Here is a 27,700-nt window from a genome sequence, read left to right as displayed (position 1 = left end):
GAAGATTTTGCCCAAAGCTTCTCATGCTCCTTCCCCCACGCCTGTCCAAAAAATGAACAAACAACCAAAAGTAAACTACAACATTTATTACACTGTACTTTTCTGTTTGGCTCAGATGCAGGTAAAGAGAAGTTTGTGTATTGAATTCCACTGCTTAAGCCACCAAAGCACACTTGTTTATTTAATAAGTTGATAGACTGTCTACAGATCTACTATCACATTGCTGGATGAAGTGCAAAGAAAACAGAAATAGTAAAGACACTTGAATACAATAGTCTGGAAGGTAAAGAACTGGAAAATGCAGTAGTGAACATTAAAAAGTTAAATGGTTAGAAAGCTGTATTATTCCTTCTATGATATAAACTTTAAGAAACTGGGTGAACCTTAAACAATGGACATAAATAAATGTAAATCCTTTAAATAACAGGCAATGTTCTAAGATTACTAGAGGTCTCACTGTTTCCTGTAATAGCCCCCAGTGTTTTATTAGACCCATGTGGTTTAACAGACATCATCCCAGCAATTGTTCCAAACTGAGCTCATTTCTAGATATTGAAAGCATGTCCTATGCTTCAGCCAAGCATCAGATCTTCCTTGCCATCTCACTTTCCATTTTCTAAAACTTTCCTGGTTAAAAACAAAAGCAGCTATCAGAGCAGCTTTGGATCTCTTCTTGCAAGTGAACTGAACAGCTTATCTCAGTTTCTTCTGTCTGATGCTGTCTGCATAGTGAGCTTTCTGGGTGAACATTAGCACATGCTAATGTCTGTATGGGATGCACAGGCACTTCTGCAGTGTTTCTTATTTTAAGTCTGTGCCCCCTTTGCTATATGGGAAAAAGGGTTTCACGTAGGCTATACAGAAGGATGAGAAAGAAGCAGAAAAAGAAGTATCAACCACTCCCTTAATCACAAACAAAGCTTAGATATTACTGGAATTACAAGAAATACATGGAATGGTAAGTCTGTCAAAAATTGCAGCAAAAATCCTCTCACAGAAATCCTCCTTGCTCTCTTTCTTGCTCCTGTAAACTGTCAGCAAGGAAGAACATGGTTGCTGTTGCTTTCAGTCTCTAAATCTCACAAATATTTTGTTAGGATCACTGTAAGACTATGGTTTACTAGTTAGGCTCCTTTCTGTAGTTCAGTACAACTTTGAAAGCAAGGCAATAGAAACAATAAGGAGTCCCTGCATTATTACCTTTCCATGCTGCTCTAGGCATAGAAAGTCTGTATGACAGGTAAATTACTTCCTTATAAGTAGAGATTTACAATTTTTCACAAGGGTCAAATAAACCCTTGTTCATTTATTATCAAATAAATAAAGCTTAGAAAAACACAAGTAAACAGTGGGTATTAAAAAATAATCCTCATCAAACACCAGAATGACAAGACTGAAAACATGAAACTTTTTTATATCATTATGGCATACCTTGTCTGAGTCATGGTTGATCATTTTGACATCAAGCAAAGATTTGATGGTTTTTGTCAGTTCCTTCTCATTCATTTGTGTACTGTCCTGAAGCTCCTTGTAGCTGACAGTTTCACTGTTGTTGAAGGCAAGCAACACTGCCATTTGGTATGTTGTGACCATGGCTACATAAGGTTTGCACAAATAATTCATTTTTACTTCACCTGTAATGATACAAGTAGTATTTGATAAACTGAGTAAAGGTTCTGAAAAGTCATCTGAAGCCTTAACACCAGAGCTCCTCCTATATTTCCAGACATCCAACCCAAGTCTGTATTTAACACTTGAAATGGGAAAATGACAACTGATGCTGTGAATTTATCATATACAATGTGGCCTATGACATCCCCCTCACCCTGATTAACTATGAATACTAGAAAAATAGTGCAATATAATATATAATAATTATATAATAATAACAAAAAAAAATCCAAATACATTGCAATGCATAATTGTCAATCAACAGCTTACACAGAATCCTGATTAACAAGAAAGTTGTTTACAGGAAAGATTTAAAAACAAAGTAAAATATGTGTCCATCAAACTTTTTTCATATTCTTATATTTTTTATCCTATGAAAAACAAAAAAGAACTGAAGAAATCTACCTGAAAGCAGATTTAGATTTTCTGTGCAAAGGTGAGTGTGAGTTAACAGCAACCTCCTGTTATCAGAACTAGATTTTCATTACATTACATTGTTGTAGACTAGTATGGTTTTCACCTCCATGTGCTATGTTGCAGTGCTCAGTTGTTAAAGCCTGATACTGAAAGCACTTAAAATAAAACATGATTGACTGACACTTAGTAAAATAAACTATAATTTAATATACATCTTCTAAGGTATTTTAACATCTATTCCTATATAGTAAACATAAGTATGTACTTATGCTGATACTCACATACCTGAGTTAAAATAGTATAATATGTGTTCTTTAAATTATTTAGTATTTATGTAAGGAACATCTACACTACAGAAACAATTCCAAGGCAATTGCTATTAACTTAGCAGTTCTGCAGTGCTTTTTTGCAGTTAAGAACATACAACTCTAGTTTTACTAAGATTTAATAAATCACAGGTATGCAAGTTTACAAAACACAGATTCTGGAAACTTTAAGTAGTAAATATTAAATTAATTTGTAACACGAAAAATGTCTGTTGACTTAAAATGCTAGATAATGTTCCAACTCCTCAGTCTTTTGACTTTTGAAAAGAACTTTTAGCAAATATCTGTTAGACTATAAGTTTAGCAAAGCAGTTATTTTTACCTGTACAAAGATAATGTAACCAAGTAAGCTTCCTTCCACTAAAATGCTGACTGTAAAATAATTCAAACTGCAAAACAAAATGAACATCAATTAGTCATACATGTAAGTACTCACAATAGCTTATCATCACCCTACCACCCTAATGAAGAAACACTGGTTTTATGTCCATCACACTGGATGAAAACATTGCTGATGAGCTCATGACAACACTTTCCTGTAGAAGATGAGTGATGACACAGTCCTAATTTAAGGTCCACCTCTGGTAAAGAGAAAAGCTTAAGCAGATTCAAAGAATCTTCCCCTAAAATGGGATCAAACTCTCCAAACTCTACAATGTCAACACTGTGTACACACACCAATTTGGCTCATTCTGGTTTGGTATGGCAACTTTGATTAACATTGAAAGAAAACATAAAAAAACAGGGACTTTTGACCCCTTTAGGAATTAGGTGTTTCTCCACCCACAAGTTTGCACAGTATGAAAACTAGTATTTGTACATCTCTCAGATAAATATACATTTACAGGAAGCTCCAGCAGTCTCAGAAAAAGCAACTGAAGAGGTTGTCCAGTTACAGAAGTACTCACATACTTCAGAGTGCAATTGCAAAACTTATTTTTTTTTCTAAATCCTTGCCTGAATCCTAAGAGAACTCTCTCCATGGGTCAAATGATCAAATTGGACATTAAATAAAGATATTGTCAGACAATTTTCCAAGAGTCCTCCCTCAAAGTCATGTTCTGTTTCTTTAGGGAATTCTAATTTAAAGCACTGATCTCTAGCTAGGTGACATATGATAACTTTGCTCCTTTCAAATGTCAAAACAGTGAAATTAGGCAAGCAACCCAGACTGTGCTGCTTCTAATAGAAAATTATGTACCAATTTTCCAAGAGGTACAACTGATAATATTCGTATTTTAAACCCACAAAGACAGCAAAATCTCATCAGACACCTGGTGATTCCTGTAGTGTAGGTTGGAAACTATTGTATTGCTAAAACCAAGTGCCACTTAAGTAGAAATCAAAGCTGAATAAGCAGTCCTAATACTCAGTAGTAATACAAGAAAAAGATCCTTCACTACAGAAGAAGACATTTGCCATCATAACTTACATTAAATAATAATTTAAGGTATAAAAACAGCTATAAAAATTCCTTATGTCCAGCAATAAAAAATTTGGATTGCCTAAGTTGTACTACACCATAAAATACACATTAGCAAAGATCAACACAAATATTTTGTATTTTAATAAACTTTGTACTGGTAACATTTAGAACACAATAATATAATCAAAAGCAACTAAATACCTCTACAAAGCAGAAATAATGACAGAAGAAAATATTTGGGTAAAGCAAAACTTTTACTGCTTTGAGAAATCATAAAATGAGCTTTAGAGAAGTTTGCACAAAGTTTGACTTTGAACAGCTACTATGAAACAAGAAACCTGTATTTGCATCTTAATTTCTGTTAAGAGGGTTCCAACTTAATATTAGAAATAGAATCTTCTTTCATCTAAATATTAGGAGTTGGTTTTGAAGGTAAGAATCAACCCAGTTCATTTGATTGCATTTATTAGCATCTCTCTCAGCAATCACGAGGTGTAGAAGAGAGAAGTGCAAAAGCTATGCAAATATACAGACAAATTCAGGAAGGTATTTGGGTGACCCTTCCACATTGCATATGGACTGGAAACATGAGAGCCATCATTACAATCAAAATGTAGCAGCTCAAGTTTTGCTCTATTAGAGTGATGATTTTTCATTTGGAGTTATTTTACATTTTCCACATGTTTACACCTACTAACCTACCATCTGTACACTTTTTTCCAGTTCCTGAGGAATTGCAAATGTAGAAGAAGGAGCCTGAGTTAGAGGCCATGCACCAGCCTAAAAGTATTGGGAGAAATAAAAGCATTATCATTTTCATACAACATATATATGTTTAAAAAAATAACACCCTTAAGTGGATGTATAGTATACATTATATCATAAGATAATTAATTGACTCAGGAAGTTTTGCTGATCATTATTAGTGCACCTTCTGCACACCCCACTGAGCTATTAAATGAGATTGAAATTTTATATCACTATTGTTTAGGGACACAGTGGGTTGATTTTACAATGAAACATTAGGAAACTAAGTAATTCCACAATGATCACAAGCCATCAGTTTTCATATAAAGAAGGATTCATAATTAAAAAAAAGAGTATATTTGTTATCAGAACATAAAAAATAATTACAAATAACTCAGCAGCAATAAACACACATTAGTACCTGAAGAACATATATCTGAAAACTAATTCCCAAATCAATGATTGTGTCCTGGTTTTTGATAAAGTTGTTGAATTTATTGTTGAGATCAGCACTAACACTCATGTCTGTATACATTCGATGGAGCTTGCTGGTAAATTCATAACCACAGGCTTGCTGTGAAGAAAAATTGTAACAGGTTTCAAAGTGAAAACAGTATTCATCATATAAATTATGTTCTCTCACTAATACAATATGGAAATCTAGTCAGCAGAAGTGTTTCATATTTACAGAAAACACCAGTTACAAAAAGAAACAAACACTGTAAAATAAAATTATCACATTTACCTTAGTTTCATCTTACATATATTAATCTATATGAAAAATATTGTTTTATAAAATCAAAAGATGGACATGTTTATGAAAGTCCTTGGTACTTTTTGAATGTTAAAATTAATTATTTGAACACAGCTAAAAAAATTATCCAAAACCTCATAAAAATCTCAAATGTCTAGGTGATACTTAGACTTTTATTTTTCATAGACTACCAAAAAACCAGCTTTTCCCTTCAGCTATTGGAAACAGATTTACTGATTGTTAAGTTACCTCTGGCACCCTCTGGTGCTCCCTCTCAATACTACATACTCCTACATTTCTTTATTTTGTGTTAGAAGAATGTTTACCTTACCTTTAGTTTATTTATCATCGCTTCTTCAGAATCCATAGACATAGACAGACCATGAATTAATCGTTTTGCCAACATTCTGGCATAGAACTGCATTAAAAAAATAGGATGAGGATTTTAAGAAGCATAACCACATTCTTCAAGTATGCTTTAATTGTGACATTTTAACCATTATTGAATAGGAAAAGTTACCTTTTGGAATACATCTTTGTCATCAATGTACTTGAAAACAGTGATGAAACTTGTAAGCTTGTCTTCTACTTCATTCTCTGTCATTCCTTTTGCTGATTTCTTTAACAAGTTGTCACAGTATTTGGCCAGCTCAAATTAAAAAAAGAAAAATCAAACCCAAATCTACTTGTCAAGCTTTAGAAAAATTATATGCCAAAGTATTTCCAAATTTCTACAATAGTTCAAACACAAAGTAGTTACAGTCTACAGTCTCACATTCTATACAAGGGCTGTACTCATGGGCAAAGGATACATTCTACATCCACAGAAAATACAGTCTATATCAAAAATGAGAACCACAGCAATTTTGAAAACTCACAAAATGTGTGTGCATCTTAAGCTGCTGAAATACACACCTGAGTGTGAGCCAGTGTGAGAGTGGATATGCATGTGAAAGACCCTATGGCAGTTCATTTGATGGCTATATACAAGAATTATTACTTTCTGTGGGCATCACTTACCAACTCAGGTGCTTTGCAGATCGACTTGGGCTCCCGATAGTTAACTACTGATGTCAAAGCCTACATAAAAACATGCAGCAAAGAGAAAAACTGTCAATGACTTAAATTTTTTTCTTTCATAAAATTTGAAAAAATCCAAAAAATCCTCAGGACAAAGGCCATCTGAGATGCTATAAAACTGAACTACATGAAAGGGGATAAAAAAAAGAAACAACTAATAAAAAGGTTTAAAATACTGCTCTATCAGAATTTGGTTGTTGAACATTTTTAAGTTGAGAATTAAGTAAAAGTGGAAAGAGTAGAGGAAGAAAAATAATTACAGAAAACCAAAGAACAAATTAAGTTCTGATTAGAAATGTCACAAAAGTATGACAATTTTGGCATACAGCAATATTATAGTCCAAAGGAATGGATGGAAAGAAACTTAGGAGTAAGTGCAGAAAAAGTTGATTTGAGCAGCAGCATATCAACACCATGCATGTTGAGCTGAAAAACTTATATGATGTGTTCACAACAGTATGAAATGAAAGTGCTTTTGGTTGTTGGACTTTTTCATACACTGAAGAGGAGAAAAATATATTTTTGAAATTGGAAATTTGAAGCAGTAGAGCAAAAACAATATGGTGGCTGAAGAAAACCAGAATAAGAATGAAAGAGATAATGGCAATTCAGAAATGAAAAAAATAATGGCGTTTCTAAACTACATGTCACATTGAAATTAGAGTTGTAAACTAACAATGAACCAAAATCACTGAATGACCATAGATCCCAGAAGCTGTAGTTCCTCTGTAGAAGGAAAATATTGTTATTATGATATATGTTGTTGTTACCATTATAAGGACAAACTGACAAGGAACTCTTCTGTACAATACATCAAGATTCCCAAATTCCCAGAATTCCTGAGAAAAGAATGCATGACTTGACAAGAAATAGGAAAGTCTTTAAAGATGGAGCACTCTTTTGCAATAATACTGGAAGCAGCAATAGCAATTTTGATATCCACCATCAAAAATTAACAGAAAATCAGTATTTTAAATATTTGTTGTAAGAAAGACCAATGAAGACCTGATGTATTTAAGAGAAAGTACACTGCCTATGTGCCAGCAAATTAAGTTGTCAGTCTCACATAACTCCACCTTCTGGTACAAGACATTAATTGCAACAGAGAGAGAAATGCATTTGGTATTGAAGCACTTGTTTTAAAGTGCTAAATAATTATTTTATCAATGTCACAAATACAGATGGTAGCTACTATTGGTACCATCACTGGTACCTTTCCATTATGCTTTTCAGGTTAACCTTGACTGAAATTCATCAAAGCTTTGACTTTAATGTCAGGACTTCGACATTAGCTACAAACTACAACCACTATACACACCACAAAAGAGCAATGAACTATACGTGTACGTCCTGTGACAGGAAATTAAAGAAAGAAAATATATTTATTATTTATAAATAACAATTATGAACATTAAAATTTATGATAATAAGAACTATTATCTTGAATACCTGCATGGTTATGCATTTCAAATAAAAGAGCAGCAAGCCTCTTTCCCTATTATTATCCCTATTTATTTTTAAATTCAAGTGCAGCTGTCTTGTGGAAAGTTACCTATTGTGGCAGTGATTGAAGTAATATAAGTTTCCAGATATTCTTTGTAGTCAACCTGAAAAATCTAAGCAAAGATTCTGTGGAAGTAATACTAAGAGCATTCAAAGATAAACATTATTTCAGCAAGCAAATTCAAGTTCAAATGCATGTAAGAATTACCAATCCTCCCAAACCCTGCCAGTTGCTTATTTATTATCTGCACTTATATTTACACTAAATGGATAAGCATCATTCTTGTGTTTTGAAATATGATGAAAGGAAAGATCTTTCTTTCAGAAAATAAGTATTAAAGTGGTCTCCTTTAATGTATCTTTTCCCTTACACTAGACTGTCTTTTGCTTCATTGCAGTTCTAAACTAGAAGGACTGCATATGAACTATCATTGGACATGTGTTGATGCTGTGAAGAGCTTTGGTGAGCCTGAATCAGGGTCCTGGATTTTGTTTTCCACGCTTTGTTTACTAAAGTAAAAATTACCTTGTCAAGGGCACTCATAAAGTGTTGATCACCATTCAAAACAGTGTTGATCAGTTGAACAAATTTACTATGTACTTCCAAAACTGACTCCACAAACTGAGTTGGCATCTAAAGAGGGTAGATAAAACAGAAAGCAAGTTAGTGAGAAAAGTAGTAGTATCTAACACAAACATATCCACATTAGTTGTAGATTTTTTACTAATATATTTGTTGAGAAAGTTAATACCACAGTGATTTCTGAGAGGATGGATTCTGCATTGCTGTACTCTCAAGCTAGAGCATATTTTGGAAATAAAGTCTAGGCTACATTTACATTCCTGCTATGCAACCTAGATCTGAGTCTATACTGCTGTCATGCTATCTAATTTTTCCCTAGAATCCTTTATTAGCCTTCTCAAAAAGCATTAATGCTAGCATAAATACAGCAACCAAGCAACTGATACAATAAACTGCTGCTTCTCCTACACAGTGACTTCAGAGACTGAAAATCTGGATGATCCCTTTACATTTTTCTACATAGGGCAGTTACCAACTGAAATTTGTGCACTACTTTCCAGCATCACATTCTACAGAGAAATGACTGACATGAGCTGGAGGAGTCCCTGCACAGACAAGCTGGCACACAAGTGCAGCAGTGTGCAAGGAAGGCACTGGCTCTGTAGCATAACTCCCCAAATACATTCTCAGGTTAAAAATATTATTAAAATAAGGTTGTAAATTGTCACCACTCTCGTTGGTCTGTATTTATTTGTCTGTGTAGACACTCTTAGTTTGAAAGAATAAGTTCAATAAACCTAAATATAATTTGAAAGCAAACTATACTACTAGAGACTTCAGTCCCTTTTCAGTATGCATACAGGAGTCAAAGAATAGTAAGCATTCCTGTGCAGACAGTAACAGAGTGAATGTGCAACAGCTTGTGTTTATGTATTATTATAGACAGAAACACTGGATAGCTAAAGTCACTATCCTAAAGTGATCTAGCAAGATATACACATGCACAAATACAATGCCAAATGAAAGCTTGCTGTTTGTCTCTGAATGGCAATACTGGAGAAACAAAAACGGACTCGAGTAATTAAAATAGACATAAACGGAAAAAAGTTTAACACACTTTAGTAAAGTAATTAAGATAGTACAATTTTCAGAAATTGCATGATGATGTAAAGCAAAGTGACTACAAAGCTATTATGAAAACCCCCATATTGAAATCAGGTCAGGATGTCAAGTCTTTGCAAAATAGAATCACTGGTCCCTAATATACCAGAGCAGCAAATACCACTGACTTAAGAGAAATTCAGGAAAAAATGCATACATGGAACAAAAGAGTCTACTTTGCATTATTAAGCAAACAACAATGAGAAATATCTAGCTGCAGTTGTTTCTGGTTAGATCACAACAAGTACAACAATCAGCTCTCAGGATAGATAAATGTGGTGTAGATAACCATGCCGATGAGAAGTTACAACTCATCCATCACATTCCAAACCAATTTTATGTAGGCAAAATTAAAAAACCAAACAGGATATAAACTAAGAGGAAAAGAGCAAACTCTTAATCAAGAACGTTAATCAAATAGTCATTTCAACTGCCTGAGGAAACTCACATTTTCCTGAGAAAGATTGCTGGTTGCTCTAAGGCCCTCATCATGGATATGGTTTTGTAGTTCCTGAATCATATGAGGTAAACCACTTGACACAGCACGAAGCAGAGTATACATATTTGCCATGTCTGTAACAGAGATACATTTTTATAGAGTACACTTGGAAACACTAAAAATTAACAAAATATAGTATCATAATTTCACACAGAACTTTTTAAAGACTGAAACAAGACCAACGTTTTCGAAAGAAAAAAATTAACATACACTGTATCACAGACCAAAAAAATTTAACAAACATTGGATCACTGACAAAAGAAAAAAAGGAAAGAGCAGGCCTAGTAACAGTATTTACTGAGTCCTGCCATTGTGACTATCTCACTCTTCCAATACAGCTTCTTTAGGAGAGACTCTTAGAAGAGAGGTGGGCTAGTGTGGAGAAATAGTGTGCCAGTTTATTTTAAACCTTGGCCTCCCTAAATCTCCCTTAGCAGCAGCTGACTGAAATCAGTATAGTTATCTTCTTGACTTTTTATTTGCCTCCAGTGGTAGGTTGTAATTTTTTTCAGGTGAAAAAAGCTCTAAACAAGTAATTGATATTTTTATTATATTTTGCCTCCCTGTACCCCCAAAAAAGAAAACAAGTAAAACAGATCTAAACTCTGATCAAACTTGAAAAATTCCCTGTCAACCAAACACACCATTATTAGATACAATTTGAGTTTGACTGTGAAAAATAATTTGTTTCACATAAGAGATACCATCTTCCATGCAAGGATAAGCATCCTTTCAAAGGTAAGAGGCATGTAGTCATCAAGAAGCATGGGGGTTTTTTTAGTCAGGTAGGGAATATAACTGCAAGAGCATCTCCTTCTATAAAAAGGATTTGGGGTGAGAAGCCACAAAATATTTAGGACAATAAAAAGTGGCTATGAAAAATAACCAAAATATTTTACAAGCCTGACCAGTTAAGTGATGATAAAGAAATCTGTTAACACAGAGACATTGGTTTTCATGAAAATACATGCATAAAATATGATCAATTCTACAGTAGACAGGATTTCAGTGTGTTTTTAAGATGACTAAGATGAGGAAAGAGAAAGAGCATTAGCTTAAAGAAGGGCTGTTAACAGTAAAAAGAAGGTTTTGACTATATATTCGGAAGAACAAAAATTAGTTACATGCGAAAAGAAAAATGCCATTCAGGGTTTAATGGGGATTTCTAGATGAGTAACATCAGTTGAAAATGCTTATGTGCACAGAAGGTCATTGAAACAAGAGAGAAAATTGCAATGCTAAGTGAATAAAACAAAAATAATTTCTGTCCTCTTGTGACCTGTAAGACTTACCACTTCTTTTCTCTTGTCTGATAATATTGTGACATTCTGCATGTAGAAACTGCAAGTGATCAGCTACCATCCTCTGTTGGCATTCATGAGTGACTTTGCCATATGAACTGGGATTCAAGTACTTCCGACACCGCATTTCTTCATCTTTTAATCTACCTAAAACCTGCAGACAAGAGTTTAAGCTGTGAGCTGAAGAAATACTGACAACCAATATACAAAATAATATACAACAGTGTATGTATGCAGGATGAAAAACAAGAGTAAATAATAAAGCTACAAAAGAACTTGTGCAGGATGCTGAAAAGTTAAATTTATTCTTCTAAATTGGGCTATTACTGAATGAATATAATTAGTCTGAGCATTAAGTAGGATTGGTCACTAATAGATGTCTACCAGCATTCCATGGTTTTGATTCTGAAATTTCTTGTTCCCTTTAACCTTGTGACCAGTCTTCCCCAGTTTTTCTTACCATACTACATATTCCTTCTGAGAAAGTTTTACAATGCCTAACAAAAAGAGAACTCTAAGAATCATTTTACTATTCCAAGTCCATCTGCTTGTATGTACACATCTGCTCAATAGGTACAGGAGTACATCTGAGCTATTTAAAAAAGTTCTTTTTATAACTCAATGAAGGAAATATGCTTTATCATTAAGTCAAGTCATATGAATTCTGCCATAAAAGCAGTAACACTCTGTGAATGTGAGGGGAGTCTAGGGAGAGTAGTGCAGCTGCAGACTGCTAATGAGAGGCAAAACTGCTTTTGATTTAGTTGAAATGTTTTGAAATCTTAGCCTGCCCCTGAATTTTACCACAGGTGTGTAACCATTAGCTTAGAAGCAATTTCACAGCCCTCTTCTCAACTCTTCTATCTCGGTGGTGTGGACAGTACAGGACCAAGAACTGACTCTCAGTGTTGTATTAATCTTTGTTTTCTTAAACAAGATATATATAAGAATTACAAGTAAGTTAACCACAACATGTGGTTTCATGTGCCACAAAGCAAAATGAAAGAAAATCCACCTCAGAGTATGCAATTTTTAATAATGTTTTATAACAACTTTGAGTGTTCTCTGACCACATATTGCTAAAACTCTAATGTTACCTTATTCCAAACTGAAAGAAAATAAGGAAGGGAGATAGTAATATTGATAAACCTGATATGTTTTATTTTTTGTCTTTTTTTTCCACTTTTCATGCCATTGAGTCATCATTTATTATGAAATATTTTGCTACTGACTGTCCATCCATAGCAAGATTTGTAGTATATGTTCAGATTAACCAAGCCACTAAAAAGTAGCATTTAAATTGCATGAAAGCATAACACAAAAAACAACTATGGGAATTGTAGAGGACAACATGTATCATCAGTAAAATTATTTTAATAATTGCATATGTATTGAAGAATCCCTTACCTTCTCCATATACTGTGAGCAATTTGACTCTTGCAATAAGTTCGAAGCTTCTTGTTTATAATACTCCCCTGTTTCATTCAGAAAAGGACACTCAAAAATTTCCTGATAAAACTGGAACAGAGAATTTTTTTAAAGGACAAATAATGTATATCCTAGATTGACATTCCAAATTAAAAAATATAATCAGAAATGTGTATCTACCTTTAGGGGGAATTTTTTCTTATACTGTTCAACATGAACAAAGGAGTTAATAACCCCATGGATTACTTTCTGGTTTGGGTCTTCTCCACAGCGATCACTGAAACAGGCAAAGCAAACATTTGTGAGAATGCAGGTATCTGGTGTAACTCATCTATAGCCAAATGAAATAAAATTGGATGAAAACATTCTTCAGTAAACTCCTCTGCTCGAGCTGGCAAAATTGAAGAAGATTAATCTTAAAATAAAAAATGCACTTCTTTCTCTCATATACATTTAAATTGTGGAGATAATTATTCATAAAATGCTCAAAATCATTAAAGGGTCATGAAATTTCCAAGTATTTGCTAAGGATATAAATATTCCAAGTTACATATTCTAAGCAAGTAATTTAAAAGCTACAGTAATTTGCATCTTGTATTTGTAGCCTCTATTATATAGACTACCTTCCCACTCTTGTCCCTTTCAAATAATTTATCCTTTTTACCAGCATCACAACAAGAAGCATGCTGTTTTCTTTTTTGAATATCTCCTATTCAATGTAGATTTCAAGTGGAATAAAAAACACACCTGGCCCATTATCACAATGTTTAATCATACACGAGAAAAGGAAAACCTTACATCTTCCAGTCAAGTTCTTAGCTTCAAATGAAGGAGCTGAACTGAAGAAAATGTTGTCTTTAATCCCATTCAGGTGAAAATAGAAGTAATTAAAACTAGTGTTTTGCATGCTAAAAACATCAGTGTTCAGTCCTTTGCAAAGACTGGAAATAACAGACCCACACTCAAAACAGCAGAAACTTCTAAAACAAAAGTTCTAAAAAGACCACTTTGCATATGTACTTTACAACTAAGTAAAAAACTATTCCCTAACTCTTAAGGTGTTAAGTAGGACTAAAAAGTGATTAACCAAAGTGTATTTATGATTAAGCATCAAATACAAACATTATCATATACGCATCTAGGGTGGGGTGCAATGGGAGAGAAGCAATTTTGTTAATGTCATTTATTTTGGTTTGTAACCAGGAAAAACTCCAGAGGATGCCCATGAGCTGAGGAGGTTTACCAGGACAGCCACACTAGCAGACATTGTGTTATGCACACCAGACCATTTTCATGTATTCACAACACTGATAATTATGGATATTGCTTTCAAACAGTGCTGTTTTCTCAGTAGTGAAAACTTAAGCTCATGATGGGTGTAAAGAATTAGCTCTCTTAACAGATTGTGAACAGTCACTGCATGGTTTATGCAGCTTTATTATCCATTACAAATGAACTGAACAGATGGGTTCTATCAGGGATGGTCTGATTTTTTCACCCAGGGAACAGGAAGATTTCCTCTGGTTGTGGGAGCTGAACCAGTGGAATAAACCTGGGTTTTGGTACATACAATGACACCCTGCATCTTTGCCAACATCTCTCTGCAGGGTCTGGTTTATGATGGCAGAGGCAGCAGCACAGAATCATAGAAGGCAAAAGGGAAACATCTGCCCTGGTGCTGCAACTCCAACCCAGAGGGCCCCAGGAGCATGGAGAGCTGTGGGATGCAAGCAGCCTGTGAACACAGGGCTAGGCCATGGAGCACAGGAAGTCACAGAACTAAAAGCTGAGCACATTACAAAGCAGGACTCTGGCAAGAGACAGCCCAGCCCAGCTCTCACATGCAGGACTCTGAACCCGGAAAGGACCCTGGACCAGGTACACAAACACAAGCAGCACTACTGGAGGAACAGCTCAAGTTCCAGCTTCCCTCTGCTCAGTTCACAGTCAATTGGGACCTTAGCCCATACACATGTGGGAGGGCAGGGGGCAGCAATGGCCAGACCTAAAGGACTTTAAGGACAATGTGCATAAGGAAAGCTGTGTAAGTACAGAAGACATGCTCCATGGAAGAGCTGGAAGGAAGGAAATAAGCTTTTGAAGCAGAGGTCAGATGGCACAAAGGTAGTAAATTAAAACAAACTCAGCACAGAACAGGCTGCCTGCTCTGGCAGCCACTCCAGGTTTTTATTTATACCAACAGCACTCTGCCCCCAGGAATGTGTGGTGCAAATGTCAACAAAATTTTGACAGAAGTTTTAAGGACGACTTTCACAAAAGTTGTAGCAGTAAGAACAACTGCCACACTAAAATGGAATTGGTAACCCCACAAAGGTAGAAGTCTATGAAACACTTATTTTCATTCTTGGCAGCAGTCAGCAAGCAATACAGAGGCATATAGCCACACAGCAGCTGCAATACAGGTTGAAGCAGCAATGTCACAGGATATCTTGGGTATAAGGGTATGATGATCTTTGGAAAGGAACCTGGATAAAGAGATAAAGTGCTAGAAACACAAGTTCCACTAATTCAGGTGGTAACAAAGTATTTTCCCAAAAGAAATGGAGAAAGCTACAAAACATGCACAAGAAAGTAGCACTGATTTTTATTAACTCTACCTGCTCCTGCCTTCAGGCTCAAGCTAACAGTGGATGTTCAACATGCATTGTACAATGTATTAATTCAGCCCCAGAGAAGAAAATTTTAAAAATTTCAGTTACAATATTTAAATATCAGATTCAATATAAGAAGATTCCCTCACTCTAAAGAAGTGCTCTGCTGTTTCAGACCAAGAGTCTTTCAAGGCAAATTACCTAGAGAACTCTGTTCCAAACACTTTTTACAAAGTTAATTTCCAATAGCTTTAATTTCAAACAAATGGAACAGATAATGTATCAGCTTAGACAGGAATAGGTCCAGTTAGTTAGAAAGTGTTAGTTATCTTTGGTAGAGAAGCCTCTCTTAGTCTGTACTAATCACACTGTCATTTGAGACAGCACTTAAGTAATTTCCAAATTACTTCTGCGTTAAGAATTTCATGGACAAATTTTCTCACAATTCAAGATCTTGTCAGCTCCCTGTTGAGCTGAAACAAACATGCTTAAGTTGATATTCAGCTTGTCTTGTAGGAGTGCTTGGGCTAGAGGGAGTGGGATGAGTGTGTTATACTCAGAACTCTATATTAGGAGTGCACTCAGACAAGACAGGCTTAAGTGTTTTAAGAATTCTCTGCTGTTCAAGGGGGCTGATCCTGCTCCCTTTGCCCAGTCACAGGCCTCCATCTCTCTTCCTTTACTTTGGCACTCATCTGATGCTTTGCTGAATTGACTTGTGCCAATCTGGTGAAACACTAGCCAAAATGGTTTTCTGAGCTGGGTCACTAATGAACTAGGTCAGCACCAAATTCAGCTCATGAAAGGTAGTAGAGCAGAGCCTGCTCCTTTTTGGTGTCAGTAAACTCTTGGATCAGTTTAGCCAACTTGTTCAGCTGAGCCACAAGCCACTGCTTGTATTTCTCTCTTTTCATGTGCCAAAAAAAGTGTATTGTCAATTTTAATGCAAAATGTATTGCACAAGCTTATAGCTTCTAAAAGGTTGGTCAGCTGTAGTCAGAAGTCTTTTTAAAAATCCAGTTAAATACATTGATAAAGTAACATTTGAAAGAAGAATTTGTGGCTCTGCTTTCCTACCTTTGACAGTGCAGTAAGAAAGCTACTTTTATATGCAACAACTGACTACAGTTGGTTATCAACTCCACATACTGTTTGTTGTATGCTACAAAAACTTCCTGCCTAGAAACAGCTCAAGTGTCCCATCTACATTGAATTTTTTTAAGCATTGTAATAAATTGAACCATGCATAAACAAATACTATGAGGAAGGTGTAGAATAGAGGAGTTTTTGAGCATATACATGCATTAGTAATTCTATTTAAATTTTTAAGTTATATTATTCCCATGCATATCTTTGCATGTCTGACAGATATAGCTTACAGATATGCACCTTGTTTAGTCCCTGAATTACTGAACTCAATGGTAAAATATATTTAAGTCACTTGCAGAAGTGTCTTTAAAACTGCTTCTTAAAAGCTGAACTGACCACTGAAATTACAGCAAAGAACAGCAACAAGCCTGTTGTTACATGCAAAGGCCATCCTCAGAATCCCCACAGGAAGCACTGAATTTCATGATAGTAAGAGAAAAAAACAGCTACAAGAAGTAGTTATCTCTTATATAATTAATTAAATGATATGCAGATCACAAAGTGGATAGAAGAAACTTAATTTTGGATGTATATTTTGAGAAGCGGAACTGAATTAACTTCTCTGAGATCACACAAAAGACTCCCTAATAAAGAATGGGAAAAAAAACAAATCCAACCATTAGAGACAATGACCTAAGTTTTATTTCAAAGTTTCCAAATAGTAACAAATGATGATAACTTATTACAGACTCAAGATCTAATGCCTCCCAAAGCCAGTGACAGCCTTGATCTAAACACCCAGGGGAGGTCTGCAATCAGCTTCAAGCTAAGTACAGACCATTATTTTAAGGGCATCAGGTGTCTGTTGAAAAAGGTTTTCACACACATTTCCACTCCACCCCACCAGTGACATATATACATTAACACAGGAACCATGATTCAACAACTGGAAGTAAATAAATACTTCCTGGCCTCAGAAATGCCATCCAAAAGAGACATCATATCTGTTACTTTGCTGTCAAATATTTAATTCAGGAATGAAAAATACAAACAAACAATTAAAATTAGGTTCTCAATGCCTTACAAATTTTTTTCTGACCAAGTTCATATTCAAGGAACCTCAATCTGCCAAATTATCTGTCTTCCTCAGTTTACCTACACCAGTCTAGTCACCTGAGTAATCACTTAAAAAAAAAAAAAAACAGTCATTAGGCAGCTCCAAAACAATCCTAAACAACGGGAGGAGTGCAGAAACTGATGAAACATACAACTACATACAACATCTGTAGTAGATCACAGAATTTCTGTTTATTAATAAATTATTAGATCCTTTAAAAGTTAAATAAACTTTTTTCAATCAAAGCTTTGAAAATCCCAAGCTCTTGGGCTTTTTTAGAAGTTAAAAAAAAAAAAAGAAATAAATTAGTAACTTTCCCTGAAACAGCAAAAATAATTATCTTCATTTCATTCAAGTCAAACACTGAAAATGTTAAGTGAAGGTACTGATCTGAAATGCAGAAATCTAAAAGCTTTGTCTTCCTGGCAGATAAGCAAGAATTGTTCTGGGTTCTATGCAAAGCAATACAGCTTCGCTGGCTTTGGCAAATCTTTGCCCAAGGCCTGGCCTAACTTCACTGACAGGACAGAAGCTAAAGGCAGTCAGCATCAAGTGGATAAAAAAAAACAAAAGGCAGCCTATGGGACCTGGGCAATTATTCTAACTCATCTCCTCTCCTCTCTCATTGTTAAGAAGGTTTGCTGAAACAGAAAGATCCCTCTGTGGATATAAGGAATTCACTGTGTTTTTCTACAGATGAAAGCCACAAATACATAGTTACATTGAGCTACATCATCATCAGATAAGAAATTACCTTAAAAAAACCAACCATAAAAATTCTGTTGAAGTCCACAGATTTTCAAAGTTAAAAAAAAAAAGTGCAATAACCTGACATTATGTTAAAGCAAGAAGCAACCAAGTACTCACTTCTTTATTTCTCGGAGGAGCATCCGAATAAGGATGGCCTGCAGTGGCTCAATCATTAATTTTCTCCACATATCAAGAGCAAGCTGTCAGGACACAACACAAGTTCACATCAATAAAAAAGTACATTTAAAAAAATCCTAAAACCCACCACACCAAACCTAGAACAGTACCAAGGATAACACAATTCCCCATTCAAGATTTAAAAAATTGTTACATAGCTCTTCTTTCTTTAGTCAGGCAGTATGTGAATGCTGGCTTCCCAGCCTGCATTCTTCCTACACATCTAATAGAACTGATTCATCCCTTGGTTCCACTCCAACAAGTATTCTCAAATGCATATAAGGACCCTAAGCAAGTTCATTACAAGGGCAGATTTTGAGACTACAATTAAATAAAACATCTGCACGGTAATAGGACCTTTCTGCCCAAAGTGTGTGAATGTGTACGCCAGCATTTCTAACAATGATTGCAAAATAAGCCTCAGCTGACAAAAAAGAATTTCTCTTGGCCAATTTGTTAGAGTCAAAGATACAGAATCCTTTCATCCAACACACAAAGAACATCTCCAAATTAAGATGTTTACTTCTTAAGCAAAGTCACTGGCAAGCTAACATTTGGCTTCCAATGGAATTCAAATCAATTCACATTAGGGATAGGCCATTCTACTTCTAATATATCATTGGAGAAATCAGTCAAGTAGACTCAAATCTTTCTGATTCTTACTGGTGAAGCAGTTGCTCCCAAGACACAACATTTTTAAAAATAGAATTGCTAGAGTTCAAAGTTGAATCAAAGTCAGATTTAAAGCACAAAAGGGATGTGATCCCTTACAATGTGATCTCTTACATACAGATAATAACTGCACATAGAAGACCTCGAAAAACATCTGCCAGAAAATACTAGACTGGAAAAAAAATGAAACTGCTAAGTTCAGTAAGGACAGAGAGAATATTGTTCTAAAAGAGCTTTGACACAACTAACAGGTCATTACATTAAAAAATTAACAATTGGGTATGTCTTAACTGAAAGCAGGCACATAGCTATCAACTGCCAATCTGATCCACTCTGTGAAATAAATCTCTTTTTTAAAGAGCAGATAAATGAACTTGCTCCAGCTGTCACAGCTATTCAGCACCCCTGCTGCAATACAGGGTCCAGAAAGTAAACCTGACAGAAGCAGGTTAAAAGAGAGGTAAAGGTTTGCTTAAATCTAAAGATAGATCATGTTTTGAAACCAAAGTTGCCTTAGGAGTGATTTTCACTGCCTTGCCTTGTGGAGAGTAGTTGGAGAAGAGTTAAGTTTCTGTAAGACAACAGGAACTTATCCACTACAGAATGAAAAAAGCCAGCTGAAGGAAGCCAGCTCTGGAGAGAGAGAAGAAAGTGAGGGGAAAAAAGGAAAAGAAATGATATATTTTGTGACTATGAGGCAAAGAGAAACAACCTCAGGTCCATTTATTCTGCAATGCAGTCTCTAGTATGGTCCTTCTCACATAAGAGCTACCAGTGGGAAGCAAAGTTAAGTCACATATTGGAATTTTCTTGTCAAATAAACTATAGACAGATCAATCCAGCAATTTGAGGTATTAGTTCAAGTTACTCCTTCTTGAGGATAGGGACTGATCTTTTTTCTCCAACTAGACTGGCAATACTGAAGGTGGCTGTTTTCTCCATTTTCCAGAATCTGTTTCTGGGGAAAAAAAGCCCAGAAGGCACATCTTAAATACCTTCTAGCTCAGGATTCCCACAGAGCCATTGAAAACTCAGGAGTTTGGAATCAGTGATAGGGGCTCAACTCAGAAATGCAGTCTTCATCACCATGCATTCATAACACACAGGGGGAAAAGCAATCTCTTGCAAGCACTGGCAGACTATTTTCATTAACTTATCTCATCCTGTATGTTTCCTAGTACAACAATTACTGAATGTCTGGAACATTTGTGGGGATGAAGAACTGTTTGAAGCTGTGCCCACACACCTCTGCTCTCAGGTACAGACCTACTGTTACACACCTCAAAAGAACTGAGCATGAATGGACTTGTTTAAGATTACTGAAAAGTTTTCACAAAGTTTTGTTACCACACAAGAGTGATGTTGAGACAGAAACTTAAGAACAGAGAGTGCAGTTCGGCTTCTAAAAATATTGGGCATTATTTCTGTAACTTCTTGCTGAGACTTAAGAGGACTGTATATAAAATAAACATGCTTATCCTTGGGTAGATAAAGCCAGATCATTTCAGTCATCTAAAATGGCATAAATGATAATTCCTTCAATTCTAAAGTGATGAACAACAAATAATTTGACTTCTGCCAGAGCCCTTGTACAAGCCAAAGAATAAAAGATAGAATCCTACAGGAGCCATAATGAAAGAGAAAATGCTTTCAAAACAAAGGCTTTATGGACTTGCCAAGTGCCTTGTAGGTCAAGAAATGGAGCAATGAATTCACCAAAACAGTGCTGCAATTTAATACATGAATGTAGGACTCAAGTCTCCATTACTTTTCAGGACAAAGGAGTGACTGCCATAAACCTAATCCTACACCAGTCAAGAACAGATATGAACTTTACTGCCTTGAGATTCTCAAGAAAAGCTTTTTATACTTTGTCACATCAAGAAATAGAAGCCTCAAGTCTAATGTTTCAAGGGCTTCCAAAAACAAAAGTATACTGCTTCTTCAACGTTTTCTAGATAAGCTGTAACTTAAGAATCTAAAGTTTGTTTGCAAAGTGGTTCTATTATCACATTTTAAACCCAAGTTTTCCAACAGTTTTCACACTTGCTTTTTTCCCTTCCATGTCACTCTTATTTTTCTGCACCAAAACTGTAATCTCCTTTTACAAAGGGAGCAGTGCTTCCATCTACAATATTTCTGTGGCATAAAAAAGAGAAAATTTCAAAGGACAGAGCTGAACTCATGGCATTCTGAATACCTTTCATATCCAACCCCATTTTCAGAGATACTTACCTCTCCAATTTCCATCAATGGTTCATTCATATCCACCCCTCCATAACCATACTGAAGATCAGCTTCAGTCAATTTGTTCTTCTTAATAAACTGTGTGTTGAGGTACCTATAGAAATAAATATAATCTAATCAAAACAGGCAAAAAGAAAAGGCTTTAAAATATAAATTCAGAATTGTGGAATGTCTTCCATATCACAAAATATAACCTTCTTTAACCAATACCATTGCTATTTGTAGAAAAATATTACAATACAAATGACATTCAAAGAATTTACATCACATTAAAACAGTAGTGTTGGCAACTGAGAGATCAAACAGGAACATGAAATATCACTGTCAGCATTTTCTTGGTGAGCAATATACTCGTGTAAGTATCCAACCTTTTGACATGAATTGCTGTACTACTCATAGATACATATACGTACAAAATAACTCCTAAACTCACAGATTACTATTAGAGTGATAGGAGTTTATTTTAATGATAGAAAAACACTCCTACTATCAGATATTCTTAAGTAAAAAGTTATTTTCTTCTACCTGTACTACCTTCTATTCTCTTGTGTTTATTTTTTTTTTTTCTTTTTTTAATTTTTTTGTGTTTATTCTTTTGTGTTTCTCTCAGACTGGAACACAGAAGTACTGCTAATTTTAACAGGGCAAACTTTTGTCAGTTATGATCCCTTACTCAGGTCACAGTAACTAGCTAACAGCCAGATTACAAATTTTAAAGGGAATTTTCATAAATTATTTTAAGTAACAGTTACAAAGAAGAAATGCTATAAATGCTATTTTAAAATTCAGCATTTACTACCATATGCATAGTTTTTATAAAGAACACAAAATGGATTCTGTGCAAGACCTGCCAAAACATCCCTCTTGACTCCCAGTATTCCCATAAAACAAATATTGTAACACTTCTAAACTGAACCATCCTATTTTGTTTCCCAAGTAACTGGAAAAAAAAATCTAATATATTTCACAACTACACTTATAATATTTCTTATATTAGAAATGCTTAAATGAGGCAACTAAGAAGGTTCTTTAAATTTCTGATCTAACCAGAAGTTTTGAGATACTCAGTTTCAGACACTGAAAAAAGCCAGATTACTGAAGCACTTTAAGAGATTCAGGTTTCAGAGGCTGCACCAGACCAGAGATGTCTGAACACTCTCAGCATGAAGGCAAAAGTCAAGCAAAGGAGAAAAGGAAGAACATACTGTGAAATCCTGTGAACTTGAAAGAATTTAGGACACCAAAGAGTCCAAAGAAGGAAGACTTGTCACAGTGCAGTGATGACAAACTGGAGTACAGTGGCCTAAGCTACTTTCAGACTCAGGGAGTACTGTAACCCTGCCATACCAGCCATGAACTGTAAATGCAGGTCTCTCTAGAGGGCTACAGGCTTTCCATGTCATATAAAACCTGTAGGGACACTAGGAACAACTGGAACACCAACCTCAAGCAGGATCCCTAGTGGCATTTTCCCATCTTCCCCATGTGAACAAAGCCAACAGATGCCAGTCTGCTTTTCCCTATTTAACTTCCTAAAAAGGAAAGCCCTAACTGCCCTCACTTACTCCCTCTCTCTTCCATCAGAACATAAAGAAAGAGAACTAAAAGTAGCATGTAAAACTGAAAATTGTTATACCTTGATATGCTGGTACTATTACAAGTATTTTAAAGACAAAATGGAACAAAGCAAAAGTTACACCATGTGTGTTTAGTTTTCAGGATTTTATTATGAATAATTTTAATACTTCTTTCTTTTTTTTTTCTTTAAATAACTTAATTTCAATTTGCTGGATAAGAAAACCCTCCCGATCACTTGAAATTAAAGTACACAGACCAGATTTTTTAAAAGTACCTATGAAACTAGTTATAGCAACCAGACACTGGTAAGGCCTGATATCCAGCATTGCTTTTATCTATTATTTTCACCATCACAAGTACCAAAAACAACAACTGAGGAAGTTTCTTCCAGTGTTCCTTATTCCAACAGTTTTATCACCTTGGTTTAGTCAAGCACATGTGAAATTTTACTTTTCAAACTTAATCCAGATTTGTTTTCCTAGCAAAATGCACCAAGGAGAATGGTTGAAAAAAAAACCAAACCAAAATCAGCATTGAAGAAAGAAAAGATTTAACTCATTTGCCAGTTACATGATTGATCTCGTGTAAGATTGATTCTTTCAATTTCATGACTTTGTTTAAAAGTGTCTCACATTTGAGTAGTGTTTCAAATATTGCCTATCAGATTGGAAGCAGAGATGCAAGCCTAATTAAATTTTAAGGGATTCTATTTTAAAATAACTTTCAGATTACCACCTGTAGACAATCAGTTTTCATTGCAGGAAGAATTATACAAACTAGAATATGGGACAAAACAGAGTCAACTAAATTATGGTACTTTTTTCAGAGCAACCAAGGAATAAGTAAAAACCTCCAACTGATTTATAAAATGTAGAATATCTTAAAGCTTTGACTCAAGCCATGCTGGTTCAACTGCATACTGCAGTACAGTGCCATCCTTGTAGAAGAATTCCCAGGATTATTAGCTCATACACAGCAGGATTGATTAGCACCAACACATTCGGCACTGCAACATCAAGTAGAATACATTAGTAATGAAAGAACTCTAGGAACCATCTTGGATACCTACCTGTTGAGGCATTATTCCCTTTTTCTCATGTTCTGCTACCATAATTACATTCTCTCCAAAATTGACCTGAGGCATATTCATCTATTACTCTCTTTAATCAACACTCTTCAACTTAACCTGCAGATCATTTAAATAGTTTCAAAGGTTTAACAACTCTTTTGCAAAGCTTACCTGTATAAACAGTCCATATAGTCTGCCCCTTTGCTATACTCTTCCCAGTATCTGTGATACATAACCAGTACTTGTTCTTCAGCTTCCAGAACTCTCTGTGAAGGCACACATCCCCCACACACCAGAATTAGTATGAAAATAGCACACGGAAAGTTATCACGGGATTATCATTTTGGAATAGCATCTGCATGTTCAGAGTTGTGGCAATGACCAAAAAGCTACCACATCTTAATACTATCAAGGTTTGGTAAGCCAGCTAGCTCTCTCTACTGTATTATTTCCTATTGATCTTTTCAGAAATGCCTGCTTGTTTCATATTCTCACATCAATCTGGTGGGATAACTCACAGAAGTATTCCCTCACTGACACAGATCAGTTTTATATTCACACAGCCACATGCACTGCACACCAGAAGAATTGACCAACTATATCCATTTAAAACCACTACGCCTTACGGGATAGAGAAGTCCTTATACTTACCAAGAATCACAGAATAAAACAAGTTTAACAAAGCACAGATACATATAAACATAAAACACATTCAAATTTTTCAAACCTAGGCGCAAATATTTTGAAACTTAAACAAATCATCATCTAAAAAGCTACCTAACTTCTCAAAATAGATTCATATTCAGAGAAGAAAGTTCAACAATTTAAACTAATTAGTATGATTCATGGGAGAAGACAAAATCCTACGAATTAAACTTTAATTCTCTCTAGAGTATGTAATTTTAAAATCTGGCTCAAGCAGTGAAGAAGCCCATGCAAAAAATGGTAAAAAAATTATGAAATAGGAAAGCTGTTAGACAAAACAGAACTGAGAATGCTTTCCTTTGCTGTATGCATTTTGCAAAGGTCTTCCAACATTATTTCAGAGACAAGTGATGGATAGGCAATTCCAAAACTGGATGTATGTTTTCCACTATTTCCCACAGCTTTCACTGCTCTGGCACCTGCCTGATTATCCTAAGTGAGCTCAATCAGCTCACTAAATAAACGTGGAAGAATTTATTTGGTAGAGTTCTCCGCTAGTTTAGTGAACAGATTTAGTCTATCAGAGTGCCAGAATTATCCTGTGACCAGTGGAACTGCCCATTAGGACGTCCAGCTTATCTTGCCAGATACTTAGGTACCTAAGCATGAAGCCATTTAGCAGCACTAGGCAGAATTTGCAATGCTTTGCCCCCTATAAAGACACTGATAAGCATCTGATCTAAATCTACTTCTCTTTTTACTGATATAGGTGGAGACACCATTCATCTACCCTACCCATTAAACATGATGAATCATGATTCCAATGAAGTTTCCTGTCTCAGTTGATGAAACAGAAGTTAACTCACAGCTATATAGACATACAAATATTGCTGTCATAATAAATAATTTGCTGTTATTTCCTCTCCTCCCAGGCATGTGTGTTATTTCCCACATATTTCAGAATGTTTTTGTTTATATTTTTAACAGAGTATATACAATCAGTTTCCAAGACACTGGAGTATACTTTTCTGTTGAAACAGAAAACAATGACAAACTCCAGTATATTTACAAAATTAAGATGTTTCCCTAACTTGTTTGATTATAAGCATTCAACATAAAAGAACTTGCTTTTCAAGCCAATGAATATATTGCATAAACTGTAACTGTTTGCTTAGAAAGGCAATTATTTCTTTTGTGTTGCATATTGACAGATATCTGTTATACCTGCCTACATGGTTGTGTGATATGCGTTACATATTTCATATATACAAGTATTGTGTCTCTGCAGCTCTGTCATCTGTGATTCAGTCTCATAAAGACCTACAAAAAGTAATAAAAGGACAAAGAACACCTACATGGACATCAGTAATTGTACAGGTTACCTTGTGCAAATGGCGTACATGATTCTCCAAAAAAATTTTAGTCTCAGTATAAAGTCTCTCTCCGAGAGGTTCGGGATAGGCCACACACAAAGCATAAATGTCTCTGGGCTCAAAGTTAAGGTTTGTATTGAAGTGTGAAAAGATAGCAACAAACTTTATGATTTACAGAACCCTTTCTTCTCCACACATGCAGTTTAGATTTTGGGGTTTTTTAAACATTCAAGAAGGAAAAAAAAAAAAAAAAAAAAAAGGAATAATTTTCTGAAATTAGTGTAAGTATTGGCTTTTGCAGAATCCAAATTTACAGCACCAATATTCAATTTTAAATAGTGAATCCTGTGGCAATGTTAGGGCTAAGATCTTGAAACTTCTGATAGCCCCATACTGATGTGGCTTATACCTTTTATTTGCCACATACAATATATAATAATCTCAAGGTGAAAAAGCAGCTTTCATGCACCATTCTTCTATCTTTGCAGCCAACATGAACTGAAAGTCTTTTCACACAATGGAAAGAAGCACTTATTAAGTTAAAAACGTGATTAGTCAAGTACAGAGCAGAGCAAACACATGGTGAAGCTGACTTCAAGTTTTCCTTGCTGGAGTCCAAAACAACTTACTGTCCCTGCATTTTGCCCTCACCTCCACAAGTAAAACAACTTCAGGGGACACTGGAAATTAAATAAGCACAACAGTGGTGTGGATAAAAAGAAGTTTGTATTTTTTAACCATTCTTATAATTTCAGTAATCCTGTTTAGATCACAGCCACAAAAAACAGTTGTACTTGTTAACTTAAATAGGCAGCAGCAAACTGTTAAGCCACCCTTAAGGTGGTTTTGTCCCTAAACTACCTTTCAGAGCTACACCTCTAGTTTGTATTAAATTTTAAGAGTAACTTGAGGAAGAGAAGTTGTGACTGAGAAATTTGTTTTCAGAAAAGTCAAGCAAGGATTAGGTCAAGCTTCACATGAACAACTGTGGGAAATAAACTAATTTTGCAAAAATTAACACATTATGCTTAACCACTAAGCCTAAGCACTTTATAAAGCCAGCCATGGTAGAAATCAATTATTTAGTATACCACTTTAATAAAGGGAAGACATAAGATCTTCTTTCCTCTAGTCTACCCTAAAAAAGCACATGCCTGTGTATAAGGAGGTAAAGACAGACAATTGAAGAGTCATCTGCTTTATCTACAGAACAGTGTCAAGCTCTCATCACACAGCTTGTCCAAATGCAAGTTTTTCATTTTTTGTATGAAATTACTACTTAAAACAAAGAAGATTCTGATGCAGGAGAACTAATTAGGAAAAAAACCTTTATCTGGCAACTGGAATCTCAGAGACCCCAACCAGAATCTAATCTTGAGTAGTTTTTTCATTCATATAGATCATCATTATTAGAATTCTGCTCAGAAAAGTAAAAAGCATTAAATGGAAACACCAAGAAAATAGGCAACATTCACTGCTTTGTAATAGTAGCTACCATTGCTCTACACCAGCTTGTAAAGTAATGACCAATAAAA

General features: G+C 35.2%; 1 protein-coding gene across 5 annotated transcripts in view; it reads right to left on the bottom strand.

Annotated features, from left to right (window-relative positions):
• The window catches only part of CUL2 (cullin 2), an 81,458-nt gene that overhangs the window by 45,500 nt on the left and 8,258 nt on the right, over positions 1–27,700 (bottom strand). For all 5 annotated transcript variants that reach the window (XM_079301260.1, XM_079301261.1, XM_079301259.1 and 2 more), the window contains exons 3-18: positions 26,175–26,277; positions 24,319–24,413; positions 21,489–21,594; positions 18,522–18,604; positions 13,017–13,113; positions 12,816–12,926; positions 11,400–11,562; positions 10,057–10,181; positions 8,451–8,558; positions 6,362–6,421; positions 5,862–5,990; positions 5,673–5,759; positions 5,009–5,161; positions 4,543–4,620; positions 2,737–2,803; positions 1,432–1,634 (exon numbers count right to left, since the gene is read on the bottom strand). In XM_079301260.1, the coding sequence (XP_079157386.1) occupies positions 1,432–1,634; positions 2,737–2,803; positions 4,543–4,620; positions 5,009–5,161; positions 5,673–5,759; positions 5,862–5,990; positions 6,362–6,421; positions 8,451–8,558; positions 10,057–10,181; positions 11,400–11,562; positions 12,816–12,926; positions 13,017–13,113; positions 18,522–18,604; positions 21,489–21,594; positions 24,319–24,413; positions 26,175–26,277 (1,768 nt within the window). The remainder of the gene's footprint in view (positions 1–1,431; positions 1,635–2,736; positions 2,804–4,542; positions 4,621–5,008; positions 5,162–5,672; positions 5,760–5,861; positions 5,991–6,361; positions 6,422–8,450; positions 8,559–10,056; positions 10,182–11,399; positions 11,563–12,815; positions 12,927–13,016; positions 13,114–18,521; positions 18,605–21,488; positions 21,595–24,318; positions 24,414–26,174; positions 26,278–27,700) is intronic.

This window comes from Erithacus rubecula (assembly GCF_903797595.1).
Source record: "Erithacus rubecula genome assembly, chromosome: 3".
Classification (NCBI taxonomy): domain Eukaryota; kingdom Metazoa; phylum Chordata; class Aves; order Passeriformes; family Muscicapidae; genus Erithacus; species Erithacus rubecula.
Note: the sequence above shows the minus strand (reverse complement) of the source record. Positions and strands in the feature narration are given on the sequence as shown.